Here is a 23,361-nt window from a genome sequence, read left to right on the forward strand (position 1 = left end):
TATTGACGTCCATCCAAATGCCTTGACGATCATCCAAACTGTAATGTATAATGATACCATACAACATAATTTGAACATGATAATCGTTAGTTTGTTGAAACAAAGCGACAGAGAGGAAATGGTGAATCGAAATTTGTCGATTCGTTTGAATATTTTGTTTTGTTTTGTTTTTTTTTATCGAATCGATGATTGGTATTTATCCCCAATGCAACACCAAGTTGTACTCATCATCAAATTATTGAATATCAAATTGGTGTACATGTGTGTGTGGGTGTTGAATAGTGGAGCAATTCTAGCATCATTATATTATTAATGATGACAATAATTTGTTGTGCCATATCATGATGATGATGACGATAATATAAATGTCTATATCTCACTAAAATTCTCAGAAAGAAAAAATAAATGATTATCTGCAAGAAAATTTGGCGTCTCAAAACTGAGACTGCTCGACATTTTTTTTGTTTGTTTGTTGTTGTTTTGAAGCAAAGATCTACTTTTTTTCACTATATAATAATGATTCGATTCGATTTGTGCTTGTGTACATTCGGTGTTCTTGAGATATTTTGACAAGGTCATTTGCCAGAAACAATCCTATATTATTGGCACACACACGCACACATACATACATACAAAGAGTTTGGGCGCCATTCCAATCCACAATCCAATGTTATTTACTATCGAATTGAATCAACCAAGCAACCAGTGTGTGTGTGTGTGTGTCTGTCACATTCGAGTTTTTTCTTCGTTGTTGTTTTTTTCCTTGAAGTTTTGTAGTTTTTTTTTCAGTAGCTTTCAAAATCAAAAATTCAGGATTTTGATTTCTGCATTATCATTGCATTATGGTTTTTTCTGGTTCGATTTGATAAAATAATAAATTTTGTAGAACAATTATTTGTCGCTCCCAAAAACACACCACAATGAATGATTGAAAGAAAAATGTTGAATGATGTAGTCAAGTCCTGATTGAAGTGAAACGAATATTCATTCAAAAATGCAATGATATGGTGTTTTCTCTATTTCATTCTGAGAGCAACAAAAATGTTTGGACAATTGATGGATTTGCTATCGGGAATAATACCTGTTGCACCTACTACTAAGCCGACCTGCATGATTATTGTGTATAGTCATTGTCCATAGATAAGCCATGTTGGTGGATAGAATAATGCAGCAAAATACAACAATAAAACAGGATTGACATCTATGACTATTTTTCCGACATTCCAAGTTTTTTATATAGATCTTTCGAATTTAATCAAATTGATGAATATAATTGCGGGTAACGTGTTACAAGTTCCTTTCTAGTGCGCGTGCGTCAAAATTTTGAATCCAAAAAAAATTTACAGATAAATTGAACCCAATAATTTGCTAATGATAATATATTAATAGGATTTCGTTGTTTCCGAAGAATCAGACCATCATAATTCTGCATGGATTGAAAAAAAATTCAATAGCTCTGAACAAAATCAGCTGTTTTGAGGGTCGATTCGATTCTATTTCTACCTTGATATTCAGATTTGATGTGCCGTTTTTCAATTCCGACACGTGTTTTTTCTATAACCAAGTTTTTTCGAGAAAGTAGCAAATTTGCTACTCCAAATTATAATCGTTTGTCAAGAAGAATGTATGAAATATTGGCAGAAAGTGTTGTGAGTGATTCAAACAATGGTCAAACTGTTATTGTCACCGAAAAAGTAGTCAAAGATTATACCGAAAAGTTGCTCAAAATTCCAAATTTCTTGCAGCAAAAACAAGAAAAGGGTTTCCTGATTCGTTCTGAAAGTGATAAATTTGACTATAAAATTCTCAGACTTGCAAATGACATTCGAATTGTTTTAATATCCGATCCAACATATAAACAATTGTCTCAATCTGCAAGTGAAGATATCGATGAATCTAATGATGAAAATGAAGGTGATGATGATGAGGAAAAAATGTCGACAATGTCGGATGAATCGATTATGAATGGTAATGTAAAAAATGCTGCAATCGTTATCGGCGTCAAAGTTGGTTCTATCCAAGATCCTAAGGAAATTCAAGGTATGGCTCATATGTTAGAACATCTTCTAACCATGGGATCGGAAAAATATCCGGCCGAAAACGCTATCGATGAATTTCTTTCATCACATGGTGGATATCAAAATGCACATACAGAGATTGAACATACAATTTATGAAATCAAAGTTCATCCTAAACATGTTTCTCAAGGTTAGTCTAGTTTAATTTGATTCTTTTCATTCATTTTTTTTTTGTTTTATGATTTAAATTATCAGTAATCGACTTGATTGGCAATGCTTTCATTAAACCATTATTACGTCAAGAATCGATTGAGAAAGAAATCAAACCGATTGATACTGAATTCGTACAGGCAAAAGATGATGATGATTTACGTGTGGATGTTTTGTTAAGTCATCTAGCTGATACTGATCATCCAGTGAATAAATTTATGTGGGGCAATAAAAAATCACTTATCGATGATCCAAAAGCCAACAATATAGACGTACACAAAATGTTATTGAATTTTTATCGAACATTCTATCAGCCTGAAAATATTGTCGTTGTAGTGCAGGCACAAGAATCATTGGAAAATCTGCAACTATGGACGACATCAGTTTTTTCGAATGTTGTCAAACCCATGATGCCCGATAATTTGATGACGATTGAGAAATTTCAAGGAAAATTGCCCTTCAAATTTGGACTGGAATCACGATTTAATCGTTTGTATCGTGTTGAATCAATCGATGATGGAACACGTTTGTTGATAAATTGGTGTCTGCAACCGGTCATTGATCAATATCTAATAAGTCCTAATGATTATTGGGCATCATTGATCGGTTATGAAGGAAAAGGAAGTTTGATATCCTTGCTACGTGAAAGAAATCTTGCCATGGAAATTTTTACCGATAGTGAAATTTTTTGTCAATCTAATAATAATTTTTTCATCATATTCAACATTGATTTACATCTGACTGATATGGGTGCATCTAATCTTGATACAATCGTGCAGTTATTATTCGAATTTTTGACCGTTCTTCAACGATCCGGTGCTCAAGAATATTATTATAATGAGAAACAGGCGATTGCATTGTATTCATTCAATAAGAAATCAGAAAAAGATTCACTATCGAATTCGATTGAATTAGCCAAAAATCTTCTTTACTTACCGCTAGAGCATGTTTTAACTGGTACATCTTTATTCTATCATTATGATGATGAGATTATCAATAATTTCGGCAGCCAACTGACAATCGATAAGGCAAATTTTATAGTTTTGAATAAAAAACTTGAAGAAAATTTTGAAACACAAGTTGAACCATGGATGAATATCAAATATCAAAGTAGTGAAATTCCCGAAAAATGGAAAAGTAATGCCAAGAATTGCAGTGGCAAATCAAATTATTTTTACTATCCAAAACCAAATCGATTTTTAGCCAAAAATTTTGACCTTTTAGCCGATACACTGCCACAAGATTGTGCGGAAAGAAAACAAGGTGATTATCCGATGAAGATTATTGATGAGAAACGAATGACTGTTTGGCATAAATGTGATTTTAATTATCGTCTACCAAATGCTTCGTTTAATATTCATATTCTTAGTCCATTCAATGAAAATTGTTTAGAAAATGTTGCATTCAATGTTGTTCTACAAGAATATCTAACCATCATTCTACAAGAGGATACTTATGATGCATATGAAGCACATATGAAATGGGAACTAGCTCGTACATGTTATGGGTTGACTTTAGGTGCAAAAGGTTTCAATGAAAAATTAGCCGAACTTGTCCTTATTGTTATGGAACGTTTTTTATCCGTTGACTTTTCTGAAAACCTGTTGAACTCAATCAAAAATGATATAATCAAAGAATATCGAAACAAAAATCGAGAATCACAAACATTCAATCAGGAAATTTTCTCTTCCATTTTGATGGAACGACATTTTTCTTATCTAAATCTTATACAAAAAATTCAAACTGTAACCATTGAAAATTTAAGGGATTATAATGAAAAGTTTTTGTCAAATATCTCATTCGAAATTCTTGTTCAAGGTAATTAATTGTCAATTTGCTATTTCATAACAATTAATTTTTGTTTATAGGCAATATAAGCATCAAGGAAACGATCGAGCTCGCCAAACGACTTGAATCAATGTTTCTGAACAATAATAAACAGATTGATCCACCATTAGAACGAATAAAGCAACGTGTTATACAAATACCTTCTGGAAATAATCGCATTCGATTACTTACATTGGCCGATTCAAGTTGTATGTCTTATCTGGAATTATATCAACAATTAGGACCATTTGATATTCGATCAAAATGTTATCAATCACTTTTTGTTGAAATGATAAATGAACAATGTTTCCATGTTCTAAGGTAAATTCATTCAATGTGGGTTTTATTCTGTTAAATTTTTATTCTGTTTTCGACAGAACATGCGAAGGCTTAGGCTATATGGTGGGTTGTTGTAGCCAGAATATGTTCGGCATACTTGGTTTCAGTGTTTACGTAGCATCCGATGCCGATAAATTCGATTGCTCATTTCTTGATAAACGTATCCGTGAATTTCTTGAAAATTATTGCAAAAAATTTATTCATGAAACATTAAATGAAGAAAAATTTCATGAATATGTTACGGCTGCAATAACCGAAAAATTGGCACCATATCTTAATCTTGATGATGAAACAACAAAACATTTGACCGAGATTATTATCTATGACTATTGTTTTGATAGAGCAAAAAAAGAAGCCGCTCAATTACAAACGGCTAAATTGCAGGATTTTCGTAATTGGACCGATGAATTTATATTTTTACCCTGGAATCAAAGAAAAATGCTCAGTGTTGAGGTAAATTTTTTTAAATGAATGAAAAAATTAGATGAAAATCATTGTGACTAATTATATTATTTTATTACTTTTAATTATCATTTAGGTTGTTGGAAATGGTTGCAAAGCTATGAACGAATGTTTGACATTGGATTGTCAGCCCGTCTGTAGTGAATACATTTGTAAAAATGATGAATCGCAAGTCATACGATTATTACAATCAAAATGCAAGGATGATCAATTCATTGTGAATATTGATGATTTCCGTAAAAGTTTATCATTTTATCCGATACAAAAATCGTTGAAAGATTTGATTTGAAAATAAAATACATAATCATTATTGATTATTGATGATTATTGACTGAAATGTGTTTATAAACTTCGTGATAAGCATTACGAATTAATGCATATGGAAAACATGATTCCAATAGATCCATGGTTAGAAATGGTGATTCCTGTACAATCAAATCCAATAGAATATAGACAGATTCACGATTTCTAATCGCTTCTTTATCGCCAGTTTCCTGTCCTAAGCGTAACAATGATGATGATGCTAATGCTAAAAATTCTTTAAGTCTCTCTTCAATATCATTCGTATCGGTTATGGTGAACAAAGCACCGGCTATTCCATTGATTGCTTTAGCTAAACAATGTATATTGTTAGCGTGAGCTTCTAATTCTGGACGATAGATTGAATTCTCCATACGAGCCAATTTCGGTAGAGAAACGGCAATAAAAACCATTAATAGACATGCATATTGATATTTTTCTTCTGGTTTGATATCATTTTTTTGATTACGTAAAGCATTTACCAATGATGAATCAACTTTACATTCAATACCAGCCGAACTGGCCATTTCATCCACAGCCTTTATGACATTATTATTATCCAGATGCATTAATTCGATCATTGAACTATTGGCCGAATGATGAAAATCTTTAATCGAACCGAGTAAAAATGGTATACGTTCTTCCAGAACATCATTCAATGCTTCTTGCAACAATGAACGGAAACACATCATTTCACCAATAATAGTCATTCGTTTAAGGACAGAATCGACATCGGTCAATTTTTTTACCAATTCCCGCATCTGTTCTGGTTGATCATAGTGTGATCGCAATTCAATCAATGTTTCGACATTTCTGTTGACAATACGCTGAAAAAAAAACATAAACTTTGCGAAAAAATTGAAGCACTAATCAAACAAACCTTTAGCTCGGTAACTTGACTGGCAATATGCCACATTATTTTCTCCGTCAAACTATCGATTCCGTAAGAGCCAATCAATTCAACTAGGGCTCGTAGTTCTATGGAATAAACAGAACAAAATGAATAAACAGAACATTGACATTCAAGGTTACTACCATTAATATCAGAATATTCTTCCGCTGAGAATGGCATTTGTGGATCAATGACCAATGAAACAAAAGCTTTTTGGCGTGGAGAATAGACAATATGATCTGTGGAAACTTTACGTAGCAAAACTTCGAGATACCAATTTGTATATAAAAATGTGATTGTTTTGTCTCCATGAGAATCCTGAGTTTGCGTTTGTTGTAACATTATATTGTTGAACACACGGGTCATATCGATGTGAACTGCAATGGAACAAAAATGAATGAAAAATCGAAACTAATTCTATTAAAACAAACCATGACTTTCGATGCTTTGCAAAACATTCATATAGGCTCGGACGCTGATTAATAATTCTGATGGTTTGGCAATTTCTTTGGTTTGTTCATTATACATGGTCATATTGACCAATGATTTATTGAAACGATTTTCAAGATTCTGTGTCAAATATTCACGCGGTGAAAATGTATGATCCCAAACATGTATACTTGAAGTATGATTAATGGCATAGCAAAGTTCAGTCAAAGCCATATGTAATTTATCCATCGTTGTCAATTCTTCACGACTGCGACGATATGATTCCGTTCCAGGCTTTATAACATACATATTGTTTGGGCCCAAACCATTCGCAACTAATCTTGGATCTTGGGGTCCATTTGCAGCATTTCCTCGAGCACCTTTCTGTTTAAGTTTTTTCTGTTCAGCAAACATCTTTGCATGTTTAGGCATCAACTGCATGAAAAAAGGTAATCGCAAGTCATCAAAGCTAGAATGATTAATTGCAAAAGCATAATTACCATATCGCTCATGATACAATGTTCATCGCAAATTGTTGTTATAATATTTTTGGCCTCTTTAGACATTTCTTCGAGAAAAAGGTTAACCAAATTGATGGATCGATCTCCTATATGGTATCGTTCTTCAGGACACAATTCATGAACACAATTCAAAAAATGGCTACATATCAATGGAAATGCAATTATATAACGAGTTTGTGCTGGAAATTCCAAACACATTCTGAATTGATCTTCAAATGAGCGATTACAAAAGCTGAGGGGGAGAAAAATTAATCAGACACAATAGGAATAGGAACTTGATTTAAACTTACCAAAAAATAGATAGGTCACTGGTTTCCGTTAACATTTGATCAAGATAATCAATCATTTTAGTATGGTAAACTATCGTATTCATACATTGAGCAAGATTATGATTTTCTGTGATTAAAAATGGATAACGACTGATACTAGTATAAGTTTGTAACCGAAACCAATCTAAACGCAAAGGACGAAAATCGAATATTTGACTCTCTAATTGACTTTCATTTAAATTTGAGATAGTGGCATGAATACTGTCTAATATGATACAATCATCTTCAGGTAATGTTGGGCTATTTTTTAGTATTTCATTAAGAAGATGTGCATCATAATTGTAAAGATATTGAATGTGATAACGTTGTATGACCTGGCTATATTTACGAACTAAGCCACGTAATTCTTCGATATAGAACAAAAGTTCGGGTAATTGACGATCAATAAGATCTTCCGGTGAAACTTTGGACTTTCCCGATTGACGACTTGGAGGATTTTCATAATGTCTCAAAAGCCAATAGACTTCATCACGAGCGAATGAAAGTGCCATGAATACGAATAATGCTTTAGGTCCAAGCAAACCAGGTTGATCGGATAAAAGCAAACTTAATTCTTTCAATGCTGTTCGAAGATATTTACGTCTTTCTCGGTGAAAATGTGGCCTAATTCGAAATAACTAGTTGATAAAAACCAATGGTAAAAATACAGAACATACCCTTTACTGATGACGTGGTTGAATGTATCTTTAACTTCAGAAATTCGTTTATTATAGCCTTTATGTGTTTCGAAATATTGTTGAACAAATTGGTGGGTATGTAATATTTCATCTCTGAATAATACAATCACCCAGCCATATTTCAAAGCACTCATGAAAAGTCGTTGTGTTTCTTGTTGATTTAAAAATTGATGAATCAAAAGAAAGCCAACTAAACCCATAAAAAGAATTAATTTATCGATTAGTACACACAGCAAAAAAAATAACTTACAAATAATATAACGTTCCATAGCATCCATAGACATATAAAGGCATTGGGTAGTTGAAGTAAGCGCCGGATTCAACATTTGTTCAGGTTTAGCAGTCAAACTGAATAATTGTTCATTTCGCCAATCGACAGCGGTTATATTTCGAGCCAAAAATTGTTCAGATAATGATATTAAAGCTTGTTGTAATAATTTTGAATGTGGTACAAATTCTTCTGATAGTTTTTTGATTGGCTGTTCATAATCAACAATCATTTGGCCTAATCGTGGAAAATGTGAATCGGTATGTCCATTGATCATATCAAATGCAATATTATAAAGACCCAATACTGCTTTTCGATCTTCGACACGTGAAAGCAATATCATCAACGATACATAGGTGACAATCAAATCCAAATATGCTTTGGTTAAATCAAAATTACATCTCTGTATAATTAAAAATATTATATCATGAGTGAATGTAAAACACTCGGCAGAAAAAAAAATCTTACAATATCTAGGGAGACCTGGCAAGCATCCATTGTAGTCAACAATTCACAAACATGATCTTTAAAATCCAATAGATCGACAAATGTCAAATAATATAATTGTAATGATTTTGTTATATTCTCTTTGATTTGACTTAAAACGGCAAATTGACTCTGTCATTCATAAATAGATTAGGATAGGAAACTTGAATAAATCTGTGACTCACATTGCTTTTATAATCGGAAATAACGGGAAATTTTCGCACGGCATGTTTAATGATCGATTCCATTGATTTATCAAGTAAAAATTGTGGTTTTAATTTAGGATCGCTACATGTCTGTGATTAAAAAAAAAATGATGGCAAGATGATGAAAAAGTTTAAAAATTGTCACCATTAAAGTTACCTTTTTAATATTATAGATTCGAGTAAGCATTCCGATTCCACGATCGTTTAGAATCGTTAGCTTTTCCGCTAATTTATGATGAGATATTGTTATTGATCTCATCTTGATCAATTATTATTCAAAATCAATCAGAAATAAAATGAATTCCCAAACAAACACAATTGGATGATCGCACCCAATTGAAATAATGATATGAATTGGAGTGTCAATAAATGTCTATTTCGATTCTTGGAACAATCCATAGTCGAAATGGATACATTTCTTTGTGAGACACAAGAATGAAACGCAAAATAAACCGCCAATCCACATGTGATTCGATGATTATTGATTGATTAAAATTCTTTAAAGTTTATTATTTACAATTTTCCCTAACATTATCTACATAAATAATTTGATTCAAGACAATGTTGTTACGTTCTTATTGTCGCCATAATCTTCTTCGTCAGGTCATAATCAATGATTATTGTCTAGTTCGTGATAACACTACAGTGAATAACAACAAGAATTTATCATCAACCTCGTCATTTAGATTTTGTCAGATTGAAAATCATGCACAAACACCAATAAAATTATTTCTTGAAATTCCAAGAAGAATGGTATTGGAACGCGATATGATTAGATATTTTTCTACTACAATGATCACCTCTAAACCTGATGAGCTTCATAATTTTCGATCAATCAGGTAAATAGAAGCTAATATTAAGTTCAGAATTATATTTTGATTTTTTTCCAATTCTTTATGAAATGATGATTATTAGTGCTCAAAACAAAAAAATGATTGCTAAATATCTTGGACTAAAATCGGCATTTCTTAGTGAAACGGATGCCATGATTTCGAATGATTTTCATAAACTTATGTTCAATTTTTGCCATGTTCATGAAAATGGCCACGATTTTGAATTGTTTCCACTATATTTTAACAATCTTAATCAAAATTTCCTAAGTGATATACAATCACGAAACGGTGTCATCAATGAAACACCTGAATGTCATCAAAATATTCCAGAATTTTTATTCTATTCATTTGAAAGATCTACAATACAGAATTTTGATTTTCTTGAATCAACCGCGAACAAATTATTGGTCTTATTCGACGATATATTCGATGCTTTAGCATTTTATCAACAAACAAGGTTGCCAACAATTGTGATTAAATTGTTTAGTGACAAAAATGTTGATTTTAAAAATTTTTGCCATAAGCTAAATGATCATTACAGAAAGGTAAATTTGATTTGTATTGTTATGAATTTTTAAGCTTGACTTTTCAATTCAATTTTCAATAGGTAATTCTATGGTCAAAGAATGATACGAAATTTGAAACTATTCGAAAAAAGTGTCTTGAAAATTTTGATGATGCAAAAATCCATTTCATAAACTCAAAATCTACAGCATCACAATTGCTTTGCGAGGATTCTAAAATGAAATTCGATTCCCTAGTACAGGATGCCACTCCACTTAAACATCCTTTCATATTGAATTTTCAAGATTTAAAAGACGACGTCTATAATGAATTCAGTGATCCGACAATTAGTGGTGTTCAATGGTCAAGATTTCCTAAACTGAATGAACATCTAAAAGGTCATCGTGCAGGTGAATTGACCATTATTACCGGTCCTACTGGTTGCGGAAAGACGACATTCGTTTCTGAATATTCCCTAGATCTTTGCATGCAAGGTGTGCCAACATTATGGGGAAGTTTTGAAATTAAAAACATACGGCTTCTAAAAATGATGATGACACAATATTCAAAGAAAGCCCTTTCGTTCACTAATAAACAAGAATTTAATTGTGAAGCGGAAACATTTTCCAAATTACCTTTGTATTTCATGAAATTTCATGGTCAAACTGAAATCGATCTCATTATGAAAGCTGCCGAACATGCCGTACTTGCATTGGAAATTAAACATATTGTCATCGATAATTTACAATTCATGTTGGGTATGGCAATCTCAATTCTTATGCGATAAATTTAATTTTTTTTTACTTTTGTTCCAGGAATGAATGTTGAATCAAATTATGATCGATTTTTGAAACAAGATTTCCTTATCAGTTCTTTACGACAATTTTCTACTGATTATAATTGTCATATTACATTAGTTGCTCATCCACGCAAAGAAAAGGAAGAGATTACATTGTCAAATAATTCATTGTATGGTGGAATTAAAGCTAGCCAAGAAGCGGATAATGTTATGATTATAATGAACAAATTTAATGCCCGATATCGTTGTAACAAATATATACAGATTACGAAAAATCGTTACTATGGTAGTTTAGGGGTTGTACCATTATATTTTGATAAATCATCACTATGTTTTTCATCCACCCGAACCGGACAAATGGAATCGACCAATAATCAGCCAATCTTTGATAATCTAAACGATGGTGATGCCGTAAAATCTGATTTTGTATCCGATGTTTATCGAATGCGTTATTTAATTGAAAATTAATTGAACTTTTTGGCCAATTGTATATTGCATTTTGAATAATATGATATTTTTTTAAAATAATTACGGGTATATTGACCGACAATCACTCTATCAGAAAGTTCAAATTGAAAATAACAAATGAAAGAATCATCATTTTAATTAATCCTTTTTAAAGCAGAAAAAAAAATTCAATCTTTTGATTTTAGAAAAAATTTCACAATTTGGTATTGATCAAATTTTTGAAAAATTCCTTAAATCGACTAGCTACAGGTCGTGGATGATTAGTTTTTATATGATGATCTGGCAATGTATCACGAATCATCATTGGTAATATCATTGATGGTATCGAATTCAATGATAACCCAGGTGGTTTCTGTTGTTCGTTCGATTTTATTTCCTTTGAAAATCCTTTTGGTCCTGGTACAATAATCGGTTCGATTGAACTGGCCGCCGCTGAAAGATATTTTTTATTTTCATTATTGCCAAAATAATTCGGACTATAATGTGATTGCTGCATCAATGAATCGGAATGGGTTCGATGTTCATCATTCGACTCCAATTGATTAAGTCCTTTTGTCATTGTCGACTCATGAAAAAAATCTGCTTGTTCATTATGTGATGATTCCGGATGATTCTGTGTCTGTGGATAATCATCTTGTGAATGAGACTGTTGATTGTTGTGATTATGATTACGGTGATATTGAGGATGTTTTGTTGGTGAAGAAAATAAATCTCCGAATGAGTTTGTATCATCATCAAATGAATCGAATAATTTTTTATAATAATTCATTTTTTCAACTGAAACATCGGGCCTTGGCGATTTTTCATTTGATTTATCAGATTGATCCATATGTCTTCCTATGGAAGATGTTGTTCCGAAATTTCCAGTTGTTTTGATGTCATCATCATTCCATGGTGATGATGAAGTTGGTGATGACATATAATTTTTAGATGACTCAATTTTTATTGGTGATTGTTGAACTTTTGAATCATCATCGTTATTACTTTGACTAAAATTATCAACATAACGATTTCTGCCTCCATTTGATTCAATTGATTGAAAGTTTGCCATATTTGGTTTTCTACTCGATGATAATGACGATGGATTAATTGGTCTTGTCCATAATGTTTGTTGATGGTGATGGCCATAATCCATATAATGTTGTGGTTGTTGTTGTTGTTGTTGTAATGACATCATATTCATCATTTGTGTTGGCATTATATTCAATGGTATCATTGCACCATTCATATCACCGATTGTGCCTTCATCCAGAAATGACGATGAATTTGGCATATATTTTAACATGCTTTGTCCAGTAGTACCCGTATATGGTTGTTTAGTGAAAATATTCGGCTGTTGATCAAAATCATTCAATAATTTCATCGGATCATAATTCATGAATGGATTGTTATTATTCGTATTCATCATTTCTTTGGTGGAAGATGTTGTTTTTTCCGTTTGCGTTTTATTTGTCGAACGTGTTGTAGTATCATGAACTTTGATTATATTCGATGAACTGGGCAATAAATTGCTAATAACATCCGGAACCTGTATGGTCAATGGACGAATCCAACGATTTAGGCCGATCGTAACTGCTTTTCGTCGTTCAGCTGCCGATGATATAGTTTTATTGTTAGCTGCAATGATTTTATTCAACATTAATATTTTATCAATATTTGTGTTCGATATTTGAGCAATTAATTGCTCTGACGATAATAATAGTAAAAACAATAAAGAATAAATTGTCTGTACAGCGGACATGTTGAATCTTTTCATGTTCTTGGCCTGATGTTGATGAAACAAATGGCAACAATAAAGTTATCAAATCAATCAAAAGATGAATAGTTGTTCGTGTTCAACTAAGGAGACAAAACAAATTGAACAATCATTACGGATCCGTATGAACGGATGACGAATACAAAATGAAAACCCGGCGGCACTCAACGTCAGACGACGACAAATCAATTGTGACAAGAAATTTTCTTGTTTCTTTTGAAAACTTTGTAAAGATATTTTCTTTCTTGTTTTAGATAATTAGAATAAACGCATGGTGGAACAAATCAACAAATTATGAATTATGGAAAACAATAAATTTTTCTTATCCGGGATTTATCTCACCCACTCACAACACACAAATAACGATGAAAACGATATTAGCTGAGAATTTTTTCAGCAACAAAAAAAACTTTGGACGTCTGATACCTTCGTTTTTATAACTATGTTGTTGTTGTTGTTTTGACTTTTGGTGTTTCCGTTTTGTTCTGAAAAACAAAACAAAAAAATCGCCTAGCATTAAGGTATATCCAGTTTCTCTCAATACAAATCCAGATATAATTTTCATTCTTTTGTTGGGTTTTTTCTGATCATCGATAGACATTTTTTTTGTTGTTTTCGCCATTATTATTATCGAAATTAATTATGTCCATCTCATCATCACGTTTTCATTAGAAATAGTAGTCAGATAATCAATATAGAGATGTGATCATCATTTATTCATAAAACTCTTCCTTTCACCAGATTGGAGTTACATTTGGTGACCAGTTTTTGTTCTGGTCATTGTTTTCAACTAGGAATTTTCTTCTACCATTTCAATCGAAGAGATCTTTCGATGATAGGGATAGAGGGAGGATCTGGATTTTTATTTCGAAGAAAAATAAAGGGGGCGGTCGATTAGCTTTACATGGTATGATGATGATGATAATTACCATTTTTCTTGTTTATTTTGGTGCCACTCACCACTATTTTTTAGATCTGGATATTTTTTTCGGGCAATTTTCAGTTTAACGCTTCTTGTTATCGTTTTTGTTGTTGGATAATTATGACAACGATCCAATAACGATAGCAACATTCTATATTTATGGTAAACAGAGTTTTTTCTTTCTGGAAGCTAAAGGAAAATTTGCGGCGCCTTATTTCTTCATTCGACTCTTCTGTTTTCTTTTTTTTCAATTCGATTCAATGGTTATGTGAATTTTTTTTGTTGTTATTGGATAGTCCAGTCGCTGTATAAATATTATTTGATCACCAAATCCATAGGCTACCTGGAATTATTTAGCATTTTCTTTGCTAGGTTTTCAATGAGAAAAAATAAATTTTGACTTTTTTTGTTTCTACTGGCCAGATTTTAAGGATGGGAAAATTTTCTCCATTTCATATTGGAAGCCATTTGAATGACAATCATGTCAGAACCGACCTGCAATTGATTCAGTTATTTTTCCTTATCTACTAAATTTTGTTTTTTTTCTTAGATTTTTGTTTTCATGTTGATAATGATTATTATCAAAAACTTGAAAAATTCAAAATTTATCGATCAATCAACATTGTTTTGAACTGCATACCTATCATATAACCAGGGTGCCATTACTTCATTATCGATCACTATTAAGCAATTGTTTTTTTTCTGAAAAAAAGAAAAATTTTAAATTTAAAAAAATAAAATCTCCTTGACTACCGAGTCAAGTATTTTTTTCGTTTGTTTGTTTGTCATAACCCATAAAAATTTGCAAAAAAATGATCAATAAAAGTCTAAAAGTACAAAAGTTACCTATCAAAATTAAATTCATTTTGACTAAAAATAATGATGATAACGATAACTTTCGCTCGATGATTTTTTTTCTGTTTAGCTTCGGTTCTTAATTTCTTCATAATCATCACTTGAATCTGTTCGTCAAAAATATATTTGCCGTCTTAAAGAAAAGAAAACAAAACAAAAAAGGATTTCGTTGCCGTTAATTATACGCATAAGTGATTCGTCAGTGTTATATCTCATTAATAAGTCAACGAACAATCATTATTCATTTCTCTTTCTATATGAGATTCTTTCGTTTTGTTTTGTTTTTTTTTATTTTTGGATGGAAAAAAAATCATCATCTTAACACTAACGACGGCACCGGCTAAATCTTTGGATTTCTCTTAGTGATCATCATCATCATCATCATCATCATCAAGATATTTGTCGCCAAACAAATTCAACAAACAAAATGATTATATAGATGACATTTTTGTTTCGCTTGGACAATTTTGATTTTGAATTTCATTAGATTAAAGCATGTAATAATAATAAGGTTATATGTTTCATATTGAACAAGACGATTTGATTTTAATGAATCACCAACTCGATTGAACTTCTATAGAAAAAAATACAAGTCTCAATTTATTGGGTAATAACGACACCATAAATAAGCGAAAAAGATGAGGCCTTGGATTTTGGTTATCCTTGTTGCATTTATTGCCTATTTATTTTTCATAAAATTAAATAGATGGAAACCCGGTGTTGGAATAAAATTTCGCAAAAACAATAGTCCAACTATAAAATAAATTAAAATTAACATTAACATTAAAATAAACACACACATATTTTATTGCACACCTTTGGAAAAATAAATCATCCAAATTAACAAGACACAAAATTCTCAGACACATGCATAGAAATTAAAATTTCTTCATTCTAAATTTGAATAGAGTAATTAATAGTCAATAAAGAGCGAAAAATTCAATCAATTGTCTTTTTTGTTATCATTATTATTGTCGGATAAATTGTTCGACGAAATATTCGATGTTAACCGCAGATATTTTCCAACATGTTTCAGACCTGAAACACGTACAAATGAATTGAGTATGCCATAATCACGCGGATTCTGGCTACCAACATTCATGGTCGAATTGATAAATGGTGAAATCTGAACACGTTGATTTCGTTGTTGCCATTGACGAAATTCATTCCATATCCGTGCTGCAAACCATATCATTGATAAGGATATTACCGATATACGAATGTTTGGTATGAAAACAACCAACAATGAATACCAAATCGTTTGACGTGTATCAACATCATTTAAAATATTTGTTGCCGATTGTTGTGGAGATTGTTGTGGATTTAGACATTCATCATCATCATTATTATTATAACAAACGATTATAACGATGCCAATCAATGATATGAAAATGACATTATGTAAACGTGTAAATAATTGAATGAATGATCGAAGGTATTCACTATCATTTGCAGTCTATTAAAACAATCGATTATTTCAACTGATAATTGATTCATATAATGAACAAATTTTTTACCGTTGTTTGATAATATATCCATTCGAAAAAACTTCGATTATGTAATGTGACTTGAAAATCATAACGGCAAATATCACATTTCTGTTGTCGAGTTATCTCTAGCCAACATTCGAAACATTTCTGGTGTACATAGGCAAATGGACCGAGGCATTTGCAAGCGGTTATAAATTTATCGACATCCACATTACTGCCACGACAAATACGACATAATCGTTTCCGAAATATACGTTCAAGATCATTTTGATCAATTTGATTTTTATCTTTATTTATCATGATTGTTTGGGCTGCCATTTTCTTTGAAAATGAAATGAAATGTTTGAACAATTTTAAAATATAATAATGATGTTTTATTCAATGGTTATTCCAATTCGAATTCGAATTGATTCAATTATCCAATATGTGATAAAGTGTAATTCATTGAAAAGAAATCACAGTTAATTTATAAAACAAAAAAAAATGAATAGTTTAGTTATACATGAGTATATAAAAAAGGTAATAAAAAAAAAAACTTTCTGATAGTCTTTGTTCGAATTTGATGAAAACTGTTTTATGTGACATGAACACAAATGATTCATTGAATGAAAAATACTGCTTATGTTATAAATAAATATAACAGTAAATCAGACGGAGGCAAAAAAAAAAACAAAATAATAATTTTAAATGGAATCCGGATTCAGATCATCATCATCATCATCGACTGAACTTTCCAGATTTTCTCGTAGTGTCACCATTGATCGTGTGATCGGTTCACTTGTTTTAGAATTACTTCGATTTCGTTGATTACGTAGTGGATAAACTTCATTCTCGGATTTACATTTTAATTTAAGATAATGAAGATTTTCATCTCGATATGAATCACCGAATATAGATGTGGATGATGAATGATCATTTCTGGTAATTAGAAAATTTAAACAACATGAATGATACAGAAGAGTAAACATTAAACCAAATATTAATGATAATATGGATGCAAAACGAAATAAAACCCTTGCCGCATTATCATCATTGGCGATCGATTCCGGTGTATAGCTAATGATTGTTTTCATTTCTAAATCGGTAAGCCATAGCCAATGATTATAAACATCGGGCCATAAATTCAACCATATATTGGCCATTGCAGCTCCGAGTGCACGGCCACCACCAAAATGGATTAAACCAAGTGTATATTGCATGATCACTTGTGGTGAATATGTTTGGAATATGGTTGTTCCGGTTGCATAACTTAATCCGTTTGGACTGCGTTTAATCAGATGTTGACCATATGCAGTGACACCGATCCATGCTAATGGCAAGCAAAATGATGACATCATTTCGAAAGGAAATATTAACCAATTTTTATGCGGATATTTATCCACTAAAAATGAGATACCAGCAAATCTTAATGAATAAAATATGAACGCCAATAGAATAAGATTCATACGGCCAACGCCTGAAATCACTGATTTGGCCATATAGGCAAACAAAGCTGTCACTATGAATGCACCGCTTGTGGCAAAGCCAATGAGAAAATTTGATGAATGTAATGAATGACGATAAAATGGTCCAGTCATTGCATTCGATAAGCCCCAGAAACATCCGAGAATTAGTACCATCGGCATGAGTATTGCTAATCGATACAATAAATATTGATTGCTATGGCGACGTGGATAACGAAATTTTGTCGGTTGTAATACAATCTTTTTCGGATTTATTTTAGATGATTCTTTCGTTTGAGTAGAATTCAATGGTAACATGATGATTAAAAACATCGTGATTGCAATGAAACCATCGAATATGATGACTGGTGGTGCATAATTGTGTGCATCTTTTTGAATGAAATAATCTGATAACAAGCCACAAATCGGTGGCCATACAATGAACGGCAGAATGATTGTCCAGAAACATTCGAATCCGGCATATATGGAATCATAATTATTAGTATTAGCTACACGTATTGCTTCGATCAATGAATTGGATGTCAACAGGGTTAGATCGACTAAACATCGAAACAATAGATATAGATAGAATGTTTGTTGTGGATTGCCTTTGATCATTTGACATGGTGTTGGTGGTCGTATACGTGTCGTACCTGATCCGGATACACCCATTGTACGATGACGTAAATTTATTGAACAATAAATATTACAGCTTGCAACATATGGACGACATTGAATACTGCTGTATACTTTTTGCAACATTAATAAAGGTGGCGATGGTTTGAATGTACATGTTCGAAGTCCATCAAACATACGGTCAACGGTTTCATCATCTTGATGGCCTTCAATCACTGGCCATCGATCAAACCGCGAATCAAATTGTATACTGGCTTCTTGACTTAATGATAAATCGGTGCGGATTATTTTCTCTTTTTGAACATCTTTTAAATTGAATGAATGGATAATTTGATTTTTAAAATGCGAATATTGCTTTTTCTATAACAAATTACTTACCTAAGCATAGGCTTACTGGATCATTGCTATCATGAAAACATACGTTCACCGGATACCAAGACGAGTTGATTGTAATCTTATCATTATTACAGATGTATGAACAGGTGACGATTTCGAAGCTAGAAAAATTTGTTGCTGGACGTTGTGGATATGTATGACATTGGCCATTCCAATTTGGACATTGTTCAATACGCAATACACCTTCATTACAATCGTAATACATTTTTGGTCTATGTTCATTCGATACCACTTTTGGTATGAAAAGTAATGCCGTTACAGATAGGAATGCAAGTATCATGGTCAATACTAGCGTCTGTTTATAACCGGATAATTTATGTGCTAATGGGCCAAGACAAAGTGGACCAAGCATACTTAACAATGCTGACATACAATTGATCCATGAACATTGTGACCATGATAGGCCTAATTCACTCAGATGAACATTTAAAAATGGCAATAAAGATGCGAGTGCTTAAATCAATAAATTAAATTTAAAAAGTAAATGTGAAAATATGATAAACATCAAGTTGAAATTAAAAAATTATTACCGGAATAAAATGCACAGTTGATAAAATTTTGTGATGTAAAATAGTGTTTTGAATGTGACATTATGTATGGCATTGTTGTGTATTGATTGATTGATTTCGGGTCGAATGAACAAAATGTTTGGAATAACTGATATGTTGATGATTATGGAACAACGATAACCAATTCAACACGTGTCGACAATGATCGTCTATCTATTTTTTTTCATTTCAAATGTTCAAAATGTTGAAATGTTTGGACATTCATATTTGTTATGGTATCGTATATTCGAACATTCACAAAGACACAAACACACACAGGTGTTGTCAGCTCTTCAAACTAGCCATCAGAACAGGTGCGGATGTTGAAAACTGATGATGATGGTGGTGGTGGTGGTCACGAACAAAGTGAAATTGCATAAACACCATCTGGCCTATCAGGAGATTTTTTGTTGTATAATAGACAACAATGTACAATCATATAATTCGGGTGTAAACAAATTATGTCCAACAATGAATGGCAATGAATATTGAATCGAAACGAAAATAATGCCACTTTATATTTTGATTTTGGCCATCGCCTACTTTTTGACAGACAACTCAATATTGTATTTACTTGATTTTTCTTTTTTCTCGGTTGGCTGAAATGATGCCAAACATACGACAATCAACCCCCGAATGGTTAAAATAACACGAATGATGATGATGATGATGATGATTGTGAAATAAACATAACATATCGAGGTAGTAGCATTCAGTGGCATGGAGCAGTTTTTGTATGAAGAAATTATTTGCCGAAGTCAATGTCCGATTCTATTGTATATGAATGTGGGGAAGGAAAAAGGAAGCAAGTTATTAACGAGTTTTCTTTTTTTTCATCCTTTGATTGATCAAATAATGATCATCATCATCATAAACCAGTCGAACGATTGGCCTGTTGCTTTTTGGATCGTTGCATTTCTTATTTCAGCAAAAAAAATACAGATTTTTTTTTCATTATCTTATGATAATATTTTGACCGACATAATCAATGATTTGCACAAACGAAAAACGATACTATTCAATTCTTTCAGTTCCAAATATCCTAAAATCGCGACAATAAGAAGCGTCTTGTACAAAAAAAATGTTGATAAAAAGTCTTATTCAAAATAGTTACATTGTGGAAAAAAATATCTGCGTTACGACAGTTGTGTGATTTTAGGGTAATTCAAAAGGAAACGACGTTGTTATTGTTGATTTGGATTCGAATCAAAATATTAGATAGATAGCACCACCATCATCGTCATCATCGGATCTTTTTGATCGTGATGTAATTCAATATAGAATTTAATCAATAGTTGATCGATTGATTGATCATTCGATTTTGAAAGCAAAAAAATAGATATGCCAACAAGTTGTTGGGCTAGTCATTGCTATAGCCATTAGCGATGATTATGATAATGATGATTACTAGCAAACTTTTCGAGGTTATAGCATTAATTATATCCCATCGATTGATTACGTGTCGTCGTATGAACATCTTATGATTGGTCAATATGTTTTCACTGATGAAAAAAACATTTTCGATCCATTCTTTGGGAATTTATCGATTATCATTTCGACAAATGTATAGAGCAGCATGGAATATAGCAAGTAAAGCAATTAATGAAAATCTTAAAATAATTCAACAGGAAGGTACATGGAAAAATGAACGAATCATAACAACAGCACAAGGTGCACATATTCAAGTGAATCACGACAACAAAAGAATAATCAATTTTTGTGCAAACAATTATCTTGGACTTTCCGTAAGATGATTTTTTTTCAATTCATGAAAAATCTTAATTATGATTTCATTGAGCATAGAGTCATCCAGAAGTAATTGAAGCCGGCCTAAAAGCACTAAAAGAATATGGAGCTGGATTGAGTTCGGTACGATTCATTTGTGGAACTCAAGATATTCATAAAGAATTGGAGGCAAAAATTGCCAAATTTCATAGTCGAGATGATGCCATTCTTTATGCAAGCTGTTTTGATGCTAATGCCGGTATATTCGAAGCTTTTCTAACTCCAGATGATGCAGTCATTTCCGATCAATTGAATCATGCTTCCATTATCGATGGAATTCGATTGTGCAAAGCGCAAAAATTTCGATTCTCACATCGAAACATGGAAGAATTGGAATCGATTTTGTTGAAAACTCATTCTACAGCTAGAATTCGTATGATCGTTACAGATGGTGTATTCAGTATGGATGGAAATGTTGCCAATTTGCCGGAAATCGTTAAATTAGCCCAAAAATATGATTCGGTCGTTTTTGTTGATGAATGTCATGCAACAGGATTTTTCGGCAAAAGTGGTCGTGGAACAGCCGAATTTTTCGGTTTACCCGAAGAAAGTGTCCAGATAATCAATTCAACATTAGGAAAAGCATTAGGTGGAGCTGCTGGTGGATACACTACCGGACCAAAAGAATTAATCGATCTGTTACGACAAAAATCTCGACCATACCTATTCTCGAATTCTTTACCGCCACCAATTGTTGCACAAGCTATTAAAGTATTTGACTTATTGACTGCTGATTCATCTTTGGTCGAAAAAGTTCATGAAAATACCAAACTATTCCGAGAATCGATGAAAGAATATGGTTTCAATATTCTGGTAAATGAATGGTAAATTATTAGTTGTTTATTGAATGATTTTCTTTGTCGTAAATCATCACAGGGCGATGATCATCCAATTTGTCCAGTATATGTGGGTGAAGCACGTCTTGGCGCATCGATTGCCGATGCTATTTTTAATCAATACGGCATCTATGTGGTTGGATTTAGTTTTCCAGTCGTACCGAAAAATATGGCCAGAATTCGTGTGCAAATGTCAGCTGCTCATTCAACCGAGGATGTTAAACACCTTATCGATGCATTTGTTAATGTGGGAAGACAATTTAAGCTGATTGAATGAATTTTTATTTAATGAATGAAATATAAACAAAATTAAATGTGATGAATGATGATTTAATCATTACTATCCGTATTATTCCCATTATCATCTTGATTATCATCCTCCGAATTTGGTTTATCATTGTCTTCATTTTTTCGCATCTTTTTCTTTGCTTTTAATTTTTCCTTTTTCTTCAAACGTTTGGCTCGTTTTTTAGCAGTCGCTTCTTCGGCTTTACGACGATTTTCTTCGATTTTTTGCCGATACGATTCATCCAATTGTTCCTATTTGTATTAAATTCAATAATTTTATTGTTTTGCAAATGAAATTCTGTGAATGAAACCAACATTTTTTGCCTGTGTTTCGATGAAATTAAGTCTGGCATATTCTTTACGTCGAAGATGACGATAAACATGAAATTCACCGCTACCTGCTCCAGCACTTGATCCTGAAATAAACAAAAATCAATTGATCATTTGAGATTAAAGTAGATTAAAATACCCATAACATTTCGAACGAATTCCGGCGGTGTAGCGAAATTTTTTGTTTTAAGCCCGGTAGGAATCTCAATTGGTTTGTCCTTTCGAATTTGGAAATTATTAGCAACATAACAACATTTTACAAACGTGAAACACTCACAATATTGGCCATCAATTTTTCCAATCTGATTTTCTGTACATCGGTCGCCGTGAAAGGATGAAACTTTTTTCCGCCTTCATCATTATCATCGTCGGACATTTTTGGTTCATATGATTGCAGAATTTATCAAGAAACGCAAAAATTTTGACATCAAAAACGACTATTTCGATCCAAAGATTACTCGATTCTTTTGATTGGGTTTAAATTTTTTTTCTAATTTTGCGAAAAAAGA

General features: G+C 32.2%; 8 protein-coding genes across 10 annotated transcripts; 3 read left to right on the forward strand and 5 right to left on the reverse strand.

Moving 5' to 3' along the window:
• Positions 1–654: 654 nt before the first annotated feature.
• Positions 655–5,170, forward strand: LOC124496114 (nardilysin). The gene is made up of 6 exons (XM_075733761.1): positions 655–1,279; positions 1,409–2,208; positions 2,274–4,046; positions 4,097–4,376; positions 4,433–4,847; positions 4,933–5,170. The coding sequence occupies exons 2-6, from the start codon at positions 1,521–1,523 to the stop codon at positions 5,143–5,145; spliced, it is 3,369 nt and encodes a 1,122-aa protein (XP_075589876.1). The 5' UTR covers positions 655–1,279; positions 1,409–1,520; the 3' UTR covers positions 5,146–5,170.
• On the reverse strand, positions 4,391–9,339 carry Hem (Nck associated protein 1 Hem). 3 transcript variants are annotated; one of them, XR_012832391.1, is made up of 12 exons: positions 9,122–9,339; positions 8,944–9,054; positions 8,741–8,890; positions 8,255–8,675; positions 7,984–8,194; positions 7,289–7,930; positions 6,978–7,230; positions 6,480–6,912; positions 6,192–6,425; positions 6,037–6,134; positions 4,916–5,983; positions 4,391–4,816 (listed from the first exon to the last, which is right to left on the reverse strand). XR_012832391.1 is itself a non-coding variant. In XM_047059582.2 (11 exons), exons 1-11 carry the CDS (start codon positions 9,221–9,223, stop codon positions 5,171–5,173), a joined length of 3,468 nt encoding a protein of 1,155 aa, XP_046915538.1. In that variant the 5' UTR covers positions 9,224–9,339; the 3' UTR covers positions 4,887–5,170. The 3 variants fall into 3 exon arrangements, 2 of the variants coding, with proteins under 2 accessions (XP_046915538.1, XP_075589875.1); XM_047059582.2 differs by lacking the exon at positions 4,391–4,816 and having other exon boundaries at positions 4,887–5,983; XM_075733760.1 differs by lacking the exon at positions 4,391–4,816 and having other exon boundaries at positions 4,887–5,983; positions 7,984–8,675; positions 9,122–9,325.
• Positions 9,340–9,400: 61 nt separating this feature from the next.
• Positions 9,401–11,744, forward strand: mtDNA-helicase (mitochondrial DNA helicase). The gene is made up of 4 exons (XM_047059585.2): positions 9,401–9,803; positions 9,880–10,342; positions 10,405–11,059; positions 11,117–11,744. The coding sequence occupies exons 1-4, from the start codon at positions 9,526–9,528 to the stop codon at positions 11,566–11,568; spliced, it is 1,848 nt and encodes a 615-aa protein (XP_046915541.1). The 5' UTR covers positions 9,401–9,525; the 3' UTR covers positions 11,569–11,744.
• On the reverse strand, positions 11,680–13,387 carry LOC124496116 (uncharacterized). The gene has a single exon (XM_047059586.2). It carries the CDS (start codon positions 13,322–13,324, stop codon positions 11,762–11,764), a length of 1,563 nt encoding a protein of 520 aa, XP_046915542.2. The 5' UTR covers positions 13,325–13,387; the 3' UTR covers positions 11,680–11,761.
• Positions 13,388–15,112: 1,725 nt separating this feature from the next.
• Positions 15,113–16,901, reverse strand: LOC124496117 (uncharacterized). The gene is made up of 2 exons (XM_047059587.2): positions 16,619–16,901; positions 15,113–16,557 (listed from the first exon to the last, which is right to left on the reverse strand). The coding sequence occupies exons 1-2, from the start codon at positions 16,889–16,891 to the stop codon at positions 16,045–16,047; spliced, it is 786 nt and encodes a 261-aa protein (XP_046915543.2). The 5' UTR covers positions 16,892–16,901; the 3' UTR covers positions 15,113–16,044.
• A 41-nt stretch (positions 16,902–16,942) lies between these two features.
• Positions 16,943–20,657, reverse strand: LOC124496329 (uncharacterized). Its single transcript, XM_047059847.2, has 3 exons — positions 19,596–20,657; positions 19,048–19,518; positions 16,943–18,974 (listed from the first exon to the last, which is right to left on the reverse strand). The coding sequence occupies exons 1-3, from the start codon at positions 19,666–19,668 to the stop codon at positions 17,275–17,277; spliced, it is 2,244 nt and encodes a 747-aa protein (XP_046915803.1). The 5' UTR covers positions 19,669–20,657; the 3' UTR covers positions 16,943–17,274.
• Positions 20,658–21,031: 374 nt separating this feature from the next.
• Gcat (Glycine C-acetyltransferase) lies at positions 21,032–22,581 on the forward strand. Its single transcript, XM_047059854.2, has 3 exons — positions 21,032–21,358; positions 21,417–22,211; positions 22,275–22,581. The coding sequence occupies exons 1-3, from the start codon at positions 21,107–21,109 to the stop codon at positions 22,509–22,511; spliced, it is 1,284 nt and encodes a 427-aa protein (XP_046915810.2). The 5' UTR covers positions 21,032–21,106; the 3' UTR covers positions 22,512–22,581.
• LOC124496338 (PRKR-interacting protein 1 homolog) lies at positions 22,501–23,328 on the reverse strand. Its single transcript, XM_047059857.2, has 4 exons — positions 23,130–23,328; positions 22,992–23,070; positions 22,838–22,938; positions 22,501–22,774 (listed from the first exon to the last, which is right to left on the reverse strand). Exons 1-4 carry the CDS (start codon positions 23,226–23,228, stop codon positions 22,565–22,567), a joined length of 489 nt encoding a protein of 162 aa, XP_046915813.1. The 5' UTR covers positions 23,229–23,328; the 3' UTR covers positions 22,501–22,564.
• Positions 23,329–23,361: the final 33 nt, after the last annotated feature.

The sequence above is a fragment of the Dermatophagoides farinae genome, chromosome 8 (assembly GCF_024713945.1).
Source record: "Dermatophagoides farinae isolate YC_2012a chromosome 8, ASM2471394v1, whole genome shotgun sequence".
NCBI lineage: Eukaryota > Metazoa > Arthropoda > Arachnida > Sarcoptiformes > Pyroglyphidae > Dermatophagoides > Dermatophagoides farinae.

Excerpts from the sequence above, each read along its gene's own strand:
- LOC124496114 (XM_075733761.1), top strand. The coding sequence starts at position 1,521 with ATGTGCCGTTTTTCAATTCCGACACGTGTTTTTTCTATAACCAAGTTT. Across the intron at positions 4,047-4,096 it reads ATTCGAAATTCTTGTTCAAG|GCAATATAAGCATCAAGGAA; the intron begins GTAATTAATTGT and ends TTTTGTTTATAG. Across the intron at positions 4,848-4,932 it reads GAAAAATGCTCAGTGTTGAG|GTTGTTGGAAATGGTTGCAA; the intron begins GTAAATTTTTTT and ends ATTATCATTTAG.
- Hem (XM_075733760.1), bottom strand. The coding sequence starts at position 9,223 with ATGAGATCAATAACAATATCTCATCATAAATTAGCGGAAAAGCTAACG. Across the intron at positions 8,676-8,740 it reads GCCAGGTCTCCCTAGATATT|AGATGTAATTTTGATTTAAC; the intron begins GTAAGATTTTTT and ends TTAATTATACAG. Across the intron at positions 6,913-6,977 it reads ATTGTATCATGAGCGATATG|TTGATGCCTAAACATGCAAA; the intron begins GTAATTATGCTT and ends TTTTTCATGCAG.
- mtDNA-helicase (XM_047059585.2), top strand. The coding sequence starts at position 9,526 with ATGTTGTTACGTTCTTATTGTCGCCATAATCTTCTTCGTCAGGTCATA. Across the intron at positions 9,804-9,879 it reads CATAATTTTCGATCAATCAG|TGCTCAAAACAAAAAAATGA; the intron begins GTAAATAGAAGC and ends GATGATTATTAG. Across the intron at positions 10,343-10,404 it reads TAAATGATCATTACAGAAAG|GTAATTCTATGGTCAAAGAA; the intron begins GTAAATTTGATT and ends AATTTTCAATAG.
- LOC124496116 (XM_047059586.2), bottom strand. The coding sequence starts at position 13,324 with ATGAAAAGATTCAACATGTCCGCTGTACAGACAATTTATTCTTTATTG.
- LOC124496117 (XM_047059587.2), bottom strand. The coding sequence starts at position 16,891 with ATGATAAATAAAGATAAAAATCAAATTGATCAAAATGATCTTGAACGT. Across the intron at positions 16,558-16,618 it reads GGATATATTATCAAACAACG|ACTGCAAATGATAGTGAATA; the intron begins GTAAAAAATTTG and ends TTGTTTTAATAG.
- LOC124496329 (XM_047059847.2), bottom strand. The coding sequence starts at position 19,668 with ATGCCATACATAATGTCACATTCAAAACACTATTTTACATCACAAAAT. Across the intron at positions 19,519-19,595 it reads CAACTGTGCATTTTATTCCG|CACTCGCATCTTTATTGCCA; the intron begins GTAATAATTTTT and ends TATTGATTTAAG. Across the intron at positions 18,975-19,047 it reads TCCAGTAAGCCTATGCTTAG|ATGTTCAAAAAGAGAAAATA; the intron begins GTAAGTAATTTG and ends TCAATTTAAAAG.
- Gcat (XM_047059854.2), top strand. The coding sequence starts at position 21,107 with ATGTTTTCACTGATGAAAAAAACATTTTCGATCCATTCTTTGGGAATT. Across the intron at positions 21,359-21,416 it reads ACAATTATCTTGGACTTTCC|AGTCATCCAGAAGTAATTGA; the intron begins GTAAGATGATTT and ends CATTGAGCATAG. Across the intron at positions 22,212-22,274 it reads AATATGGTTTCAATATTCTG|GGCGATGATCATCCAATTTG; the intron begins GTAAATGAATGG and ends AAATCATCACAG.
- LOC124496338 (XM_047059857.2), bottom strand. The coding sequence starts at position 23,228 with ATGTCCGACGATGATAATGATGAAGGCGGAAAAAAGTTTCATCCTTTC. Across the intron at positions 23,071-23,129 it reads AAAAATTGATGGCCAATATT|GACAAACCAATTGAGATTCC; the intron begins GTGAGTGTTTCA and ends CAAATTCGAAAG. Across the intron at positions 22,775-22,837 it reads TCGAAACACAGGCAAAAAAT|GAACAATTGGATGAATCGTA; the intron begins GTTGGTTTCATT and ends TAATACAAATAG.